Raw genomic sequence first — 8773 nt, 5'->3', positions numbered from 1 at the left:
AATAATAATAATAATATTATTATTATTATTATTATTATTATTATTATTATTATTATTATTATGAAGCCTGTGAAAATAACTGCACGCCAAGTGATTAGCATCAGCGCAAAGAAATACTTGTATGGTGTGATAGAGCAGCATGGCAAGCTTAAACTGTTACCACGGAAACGGCTGCGCGCCTCCGCGGCACGCGCTGGTGCTGTTGATGTGATTGCTACCTGCGCGCTCCCGCATTCTCCGTAAGATCCCAACACAGCCGGGAAACAGCTGATGTCATGGACAGTGCCAGACACGGCAAATAAAAGAAACCCTCCTCTCGTAAGTGATTCAATATGTTTCTTTTCTCTGCTTCTCCACCCGTCGGGAGTGACTTGTTTTTAGGATGTGTCTGAGGCTCGGTGCTGCTGCGCGCTAGCTTATTGGTCCTCCAGGAAGTGAGGAAAATCTCATCCTCCGGAGTAGGCCTTCGTGAAATATTGCCATGTATTTGCTGCACTGTCACGTGGTCAGGTTGCTACATATATTGGCTTTATGCAGGACCTATACTGGCATATATTCTTGTGTATTATTTGCATTTAGCTCTTTTTTTTGCCCTTATAGGAGCTGCTCCTATTTGTTTCCATAGTAACCTTGGCTCTTCCGACGTCATTCATTCAGTTTTCAGGTTCAGTGTGGATATCCAGCGGTGTGACAGCCATTTTACACGACGTGGGATCGGTCATATGCTACAGCTCGTCAGTGGCTGCAGTTTCCTGAAATGGTTTTAGGATTTCACGGTTGTTCGTGAGTCCCTCGTGGTTCAGGAACAGGAAGCCTGGTCCAGGTGTTCTTTCTTTGACATAATTACGAAGATCAAGCTGAATATTTTCAAGTTTATATGAGCACATCATTACCAGTTTGTGCGGTTATGTTTTGAAGTAGGAAACCATTTTTTTGAAGGTCTATAAATCAGAATCAGAATCAGAAGGTTTTTATTGCCATATGGGTGAACAGGTTCACAGCATTAGGAAATTGCTGCGGTACTTCGTGCTTACAGAAAAAACAAATAAGTATAAAAACTATAAGACAATATACAAGTATACAAATTGCAAATATACAGAGATATTAGAGCTATAACTATAACACAATATTACAAAATTACAAAATATATGGTGCAGAGACTAATTAAAAGATAGAAGAATGTAGACTATATTCCACTAATATGTACATCAGTGCAATCAGACAGGTGCATAGACATAGGGTCATCAGCGTTTGTGGAGGGTGGTGGTAACAGTCTTAGGGTAATTGTTCATGAGTCCAACAGCAGAGGGGAAGAAACTGTTCTTATGGCGGGAGGTTCTGGTCCGTATGGACCGTAGCCTCCTGCCTGAGGGGAGAGGGTCAAAAAGTCTGTGCCCAGGGTGAGAGTGGTCGGCTGTGATCCGACCTGCACGCCCCAGTGTCCTGGAGGTGTACAGGTCCTGGAGAGATGGGAGGTTACAGCCAATCACCTTCTCAGCAGAGTGCACAACGCGCTGTAGTCTCTGTTTGTCCCTAGTGGTGGCTCCAGCATACCACACAGTGATGGAGGAGGTAAGGATGGACTCAATGATGGCAGTATAGAACTGCACCATGGTCCTTGCTGGCAAGTTGAATTTCTTCAACTGCCGCAGGAAGTACATCCTCTGCTGGGCCTTTTTGACGACAGAGGTGATGGTGGGCTCCCACTTGAGGTCCTGGGTGATGGTAGTTCCCAGGAAGCGAAAAGAGTCCACTGTGGTGATGGGGGTGTCAGTCAGGATGATGGAGGGTAGAGGGGCTGTGTGCTTCCTAAAGTCCACTATAATCTCCACTGTCTTCTGGGCATTCAGTACCAGGTTATTGTGGCTGCACCAGGACACCAGACGTTTGACCTCCATCCTGTAGGCCGACTCGTCCCCGTCTGAGATGAGTCCGATGAGAGTCATGTCGTCTGCAAACTTAATAAGCTTGACAGACTGGTGGTCAGAGGTGCAGCAGTTGGTATACAGGGAGAAGAGCAGAGGAGAGAGGACACAGCCCTGAGGAGTGCCAGTGCTGATGGTCCGGGAGTCCGAGACATTCTTCCCCAGCCTCACGTGCTGCTTCCTGTTCATCAGGAAGTCAATGATCCACCTGCAGATGGGATCTGGCACGTTCATCTGGGACAGCTTGTCTTGGAGGAGATCAGGGATGATGGTGTTGAAGGCAGAGCTGAAGTCCACAAACAGGATCCTGGCGTAGGTTCCCTGGGAGTCCAGATGCTGTAGGATGAAGTGCAGAGTCAGGTTGATGGCGTCGTCCACAGACCTGTTGGCTCTGTAGGCAAACTGCAGGGGGTCCAGAAGGGGGGCTGTGAGGGACTTGAGGTGGGACAGCACCAGACGCTCAAATGACTTCATGACCACAGAAGTCAGTGCCACAGGTCTGTAGTCATTTAGTCCAGTGATCCTTGGCTTCTTGGGGACAGGAACAATGGTAGCGGTTTTTAAAGCAGACAGGCACGTGGCAAGCCTCCAGTGAGGAGTTGAAGATGTTCGTGAACAATGGGGCAAGCTCGTTAGCACAGTGTCTCAGTGTGGCAGGTGAGACACCATCTGGACCTGGAGCTTTGCGAGCTTTGACACTCCTGAACTGCTTTAGCACCTGGTCCTCCTGAATACAAAAGACTGTGGGGGTGGGGGAGGAGGGGGACTCTGGGGTGGGAGTCCTTGATGATGTGGGCTTCTCTGAGGTGTGGGGAGTGGGGGAGGTTGGGGGGTGAATATTTGTGTTGGCTGTATTGTAGTTGGGACTGGTGGAGGTGTGAAGGCTGCTGAACTGACCATCAAAACGACAATAGAACTCGTTCAGTCTATTTGCAGTTTGTAGGTCGTCTGTGGAGTGGGGGGTTTTAGGCTTGTAGTTGGCTTGTAGTTGTAGCTTGTAAACAGGATGGGAATAGGACTAAAACAACAAAATTACTTTAACTGATAATGAAAGTGAATGAGAGTGATATATTTCCTTTCTAGCACACAGTAAGTGCTGATTAATACTGACACTATGAAAATCACAATATTTGACTTCAGTATCAATATAAGGTATTTCTAAATAAGCCGAGTTCAAGTCAGAAATTTCTACTTGATTTTATTTTAAAGCTGCTCTAATAGAAATTTTATACTGGCCGTGAGTGAAATGTGAAATGGTCACTTATACTAGCAGTAAGACATTTCCCATCCTGCAGAGCCAGCTGTTTCAGCTCTGTGGAGCATTGGAGTGGATTTTAGGTCTTTGTTTTTGCTTTAATGGCTTAACACTTCAGTCTTCATTGTCACTGTTTTGAGCTTTTGTCAGCTTCAATTTAAATATACTCACACTTCTTTCCCAGCATCAAATAGCAGAGTTTACTCTAAACACCACTGATCCTAAGCTATTGCATACATTGTCAGCATGCATTTGAAGCTGCTTTTCTGATCACTCTGTCTTGTTTTGCAAGAGCTTTGTATCAAGATTAAAATAGAAAAATTTGCAGAAATACACACTGGTGAAATGAGTGAACAAAAGGTTTAAATATTGTTACAGCCTTGCATAAAACCTATTCTGTGTTTTAGCTCATTGTAGGTTTTAAGTATACAGTTAGGTGCAAAGGTTTTTGTAGACACATTTTTTTGGAATTTTGCCTCTGTACACACAGCGGATTTTAAATCCAACAATCGAGATATGTCTGAAATGCAGCTTTAAAAAATAATTGGACAGACTAACATCATTTTAAATATAAGCACTGTTCTTAATACTTCAGTGAAAATCTTTTGCAGCCAATGACTGCCTGAAGTCTGGAATCTATGGACATCACAAATTCTGTTTCCTCCCTTGAGATGCTGCACTTTGGCCTTTACTGCAGCTGCCTTGAGTTGTTTGATTGTTTGTGGGTCTCTCTGGTTTCAGTTTTGTCTTCAGTAACTGAAAGGTATGCTCTATTAGGCTGAAATCAGGTGACTGACTTGGAAATTGTAGATGATCTCATTTCTTTGCTTTGAGAAACTCTTGGGTTGCTTTTTCAGGATTCTTTGGGTCATTATCCATTTACAGTGTGAAGCATTATTCAGTCTGTTTTGGAGCATTTGGCAGCATCTGAACAGAGAGTTAGGCTCTGTACACTTCACAGTTCATCCTGCTACTTCTATCAGTAGTAACATTATCAATAAGCATGAGTGACCCAGTTTCACTATACATGCCCATGCCTTAACACCATGTTGCCTCCACCATGTTTGACAGATGATGTGGTATCCTTCAGATCATAAGCTGTAAGCTCTCCTCCTCCATATGTTTCTCTTCCCATCATTCTGGTGCAAGTTAATCTTATCCCTCTAAAGCATTTTTTCCAGAATCGGGCAGACTCTTTTAGATTTTTTTTCTAGCAAAGTCTAATCCGGCCTCCTTGTTTAGTGTAAACAAGTGTAACTGGTGGTTTGCATCTTGTTGTAGCCCTCTGTATTTACTTTCATGTAGGCGACTCTTGATTGTAGACTGGGCCTGTGTCATATCATGTTGCCTGCGATAATACCAGTATTAAATTTTATGGTACATAAAAATGTCATATCGTGATATCATTGCCTGGGCTTGTCCCTAGTGCACACAACAGTGAGACAAGCCCAGGCATGTCTGAGAGCGAGAGTGTTAGCCTCCGATGATGATTTAGTGCCTAAATAGGAAGCTACTTCAGCAACCTCTAACAAAACACAATGCTTTGCAAAATATGGAGAAAACTGTTCGCGCTGAAGGTGGCAACAACATGTGTTACAACGCAAGGAAAAAACACACTATCAATTACAACAAGCTACAAAGAAGGAGATACTACTAGCTGGTGATGTGCGATCCATATGTAAACATATGACTCCACTGAGCATTGCTGGAGAACTTGCTAGTTGCATTCCATATGACAGGAAGAGCAGTGGATGGAAGTCACTGATGTGCTTACATGCTGGAAAAGCAGGGCTTTAAGCAGCTGATTCAAAAGCTCATCCCGGGTGGAAAATATTTTTCAGTTTTATTGTGTGACAATATTGTGCAGCTTCTGAAGAGTAAAGTGTTAAGTAGATATTTTATACTTTTACTTACAATTTCCAGGAAAAATACTGCCCAGGCTACTTTTGTGCTTACATTTGACTCATGCTGTGTCACTTGTTATAATGCTGTGTCATTGTTATTACTATATAATGCTGATACTGCTGCTGCTGCTGCTGGCACCTTGTTTTACAAGATTCACACTTGAAGTTAGGAAGTGTGCCATCAATGAAAGTAGCTCTTTGGAAAACAAGGATAGAAAATGTCCTTCATTTACTTACGCTTAGAAATGCTGTTACCTCCAAGCTTGGAAGCAATTTTGTGGCTATATTGCCCACCCTTATTGTACTATTGTAGACTTTGACAATGATATGTATACCTCATAAAGAGTGTTTTTGTCTTTGTTAGATGTTGCAAGGGTTTTTTCTTCTTTTTGAGAATGTATCACTTTTTTTTTGATTTAGCCATTCCCAAAGTTTTTGCTGCATATCTCTGATAGGTTTAGCTGGGTTTTTCAGCCCATTGATTGCCTCTTTCACATTCATCAGTAACCTCATATTGGGAGTTCAGTGAAAGTATACCAAATGTAGGTTCAGTACTTGAAATCAGCTCTACATGCTTTATCTGCTTAGTTTTTTAGAATAATTACACATCACCTGGACATGAAACTGTTTGTCAGTCTGTTGTCAATCACATCTGATTGTTTGATTTTAAAATCCACTACAGTGATGTAGAGAGGCAAAATTACCAAAAAAACAAACAAACCCTTTTTGGATATTTTGGTCAAATGAACCAAATTAAATGGTACATAAAACTTTTGGATAGAACTCTAAAATGAAAGGGGAGGTTAATGCTAATGAAGCCACCTTATGCTCCCATCCTTAGATGCTGTATGAAGTGTGCCACTGCCTTTGAACAACTTTTCATAAACAACCACAAAGGGAATCTGTGTTAGAACAGCTATGAATACCTGAATTCAATACCATTGTAGTTTATGGTTAAGAAATAAAGAAGTGAACAAATGTGCTGCATGCCCACATCTACAAAAGTTTTTCTTGTCTCTTGAAAGAAGATACTGTCCTCAAAATGCACTCAAAAATAGAACTTCAACAAAGAAAGTTTGCATACTCAAACAAATACTCACAGTTACAATTAATGTGCCCAGAGATCACATTTTTTTTCCTGTTAGGAACATGTCCTTTCTCCAAATGGGAAAGTAATTGCAGTCTTTGCCACCTATACTCCCACATAATAGCACTTAGACCCTGTAATTTTGTTTTCACTCTTCCTCACGTCTCCATCTGCATATGTTAAGTGTAGCAATTACACTGGGAAATTGCTTCTAACTACATGGGGTTTGTAGGATGGATGGACAATTTCTTTTCTTGGTTGGAGCATAAAAGGAAACAAGGATGTGATACCGTTGCATTGTTCTGGTCTTCATTCCTATCGTAACTTAGAGTTTTGTTTCAAAGATGAGATTTTTAGTATCTTTATTTACCTTGAAGGTATGTACATGTTTTCTGCACCATACGTCAGTCACTTCTGGAATAGCAAGTCAAAATGTAATTTAATCAAGTCATTTATTATTTTAAACATGTTCATTTGGGACAGCAGCTATTGTTGCATTTCCATATGCTTTTAACAGTTTTGCGCACAAAAAATTTGCAAGACATAATTTTATTTTCCATCTCAATCAGCTCAACTGTAAAACATTTTTTTCCCTTTTAATGGATTTCACTTTTGATATATTATCACATTTCACCGATGTGGTGACACTACTGGTTTGTTCTTTTTCTGCTCAGTTATGATACTAAGATGAGGAGATAAATATGTAATGTGTTGTTTGGATTCAGTTTTCCAGCACTACACAGTACATGCTGTGTCACATTATTCAATTAATATGAATTTAATGCTGTGTCTTGCTGTGTCTTGCTGTGTCTTGTGTCAAGCAAACATTTTCTCACATATCTATAATAACTTGTCATGCAAAAAAAAAAAAAAAATCTGGTTTTGGGAATATCGTTGAAATTTTGCCCTCTCTCATAGTATTATGAAGGTGAGTGCAATTTGGATTATGGTGCTGTTTCTTTTTAGCAGCGACTATTCTTTCCTGAGACAAAGTCTCTTTTAGTCTTAAAAATTTGAGGCTTTCTACCAAATATTTGACTAGCAGAGGCCAGGCATTACTTGATTTTTCAGGAGAAATGCCTTTTTTTTTTTTGTTTGTTAAAATCTTCATAATTCCATAAAAATTTCAATGAAATTATCCAAAGATAATCATAATCATAATACCACTTCTAAACTCTGGCCTTTCTTCCAGCGCTACATTCTCTAAAACTGAATATACAACAACATATACTCCTATACTAATGTATCAGTCTGAATTTAATCTTGGCAATGTTTTTTTGAAGAATAACAATACTACTATTATTTTGGAATGGCATTGCAAATTGTCTATAAAATCTCAACTTTCAGCATGGTTAGATACCTGTATAGAGAAAATATGTTTGTATATGTTGTTTCAAATATGTTTTTATGTGGTGAACTGAGTGAATTGTATAGATTTGTGTCAAAGCTGCACCGAAACTCACACATGAAAATGTTCTCTTATCCCTTTTCACTGCTCTTATGATTGCTACCATTCACTGATTGCTGCCGCAGGACCTCGAGGCCTTTAGGACAGTCTCCTTTTTGCATCTCTAGTCTGTCTCTCTGGTTGGTTTCTCCACCCCTCTGTGACCTGGGGATGAACGCACCAATGAGGAGCCTCACAGTGAGTCCCCCCTGGTCCTCTTCCACCCCATCTTCTTCTTCCACAACACCTCACTCACTCACAGAGTGTGTCGCATATATGCCTTGATGTCAGACGTGGTGGGCATTCCTGTCTCTATGAGCGTACTGTAGATGTGGGTAGTGTACTGTACACCATATAAGCCATAATGTTGACTAACTGTTGTGTGTTATTTACAGGGTATGCCTGATCGCATGTTATGTGCAGTGCTGGAGCAATTTCAGCTTTACTTTTCCCTTTGGTATGTGCGCTTTGTCTCCATTCAGAGTGTCATTTCTTCTTGTGTTCTTAGGTTAATATGGCCTGTAAAGTTTTCTTTTTCTGCATACATACATTCACACAAAGATACATACAAACGCTGACATGCACAGGTAACACTTGGTCACACCTCTGGACAATGTACAACATATTTTACTGGCAACTCGGTGTTCAATATGATGAAGGTCACCTGTGATCTTTTCAAATGGTAAGTTACTGGAGCTGTTCCAACATGAATACACTTGTTCTGTGTTCCATGTGTGCTGCGTTGTGTATCACAATGACCATTCAACAATGCAACAGATTCAGTTTTAAAGTACACACCTCTGCTCTGGCAATTCAAGTCAGGGAAGTTTACTCTGCGGACTTGACATCGCAGTAAAGCTTGAGGCTACATATAATTACACCCAGAAGCCACTCCTGATACACATCTTATTTAATATTTTAACACTAGATTTCTGTATTGGTTAACTTTGTACAATTTTTAAGAGGTATAATAATCGTTATATGTGGCCATATGGCAAACCAAGGGCCTTGCATCTGAGTTGCATTAAGTATGTATAAATTGATTTATTCAGATTATAAGCCACATGATTGAAGTTTAAAAAAGTTGTAGTGCCACTGCCCAGACTTGGATGCAGCCAGAGTATTCCCCTGTTCCTTGTTTACCTTTGGTCATTA

General features: G+C 40.7%; 1 protein-coding gene across 3 annotated transcripts in view; it reads left to right on the top strand.

Moving 5' to 3' along the window:
- The first annotated feature begins 223 nt into the window (after window positions 1-223).
- Window positions 224-8773, top strand: part of nalcn (sodium leak channel, non-selective) — a 77395-nt gene continuing 68845 nt past the window's right edge. Inside the window, exons 1-3 of one of the 3 annotated variants that reach the window (XM_030757974.1) lie at window positions 224-318; window positions 7705-7816; window positions 8014-8075. In XM_030757974.1, coding sequence (XP_030613834.1) covers window positions 8034-8075 — 42 coding nt within the window. In that variant the 5' untranslated portion in view covers window positions 224-318; window positions 7705-7816; window positions 8014-8033. Of the gene's footprint in view, window positions 319-7704; window positions 8076-8773 lie in introns of all 3 variants that reach the window. The other 2 variants (XM_030757975.1, XM_030757972.1) reach the window with 2 other exon arrangements.

The sequence above is a fragment of the Archocentrus centrarchus genome, chromosome 21 (assembly GCF_007364275.1).
Source record: "Archocentrus centrarchus isolate MPI-CPG fArcCen1 chromosome 21, fArcCen1, whole genome shotgun sequence".
NCBI lineage: Eukaryota > Metazoa > Chordata > Actinopteri > Cichliformes > Cichlidae > Archocentrus > Archocentrus centrarchus.
Note: the sequence above shows the minus strand (reverse complement) of the source record. Positions and strands in the feature narration are given on the sequence as shown.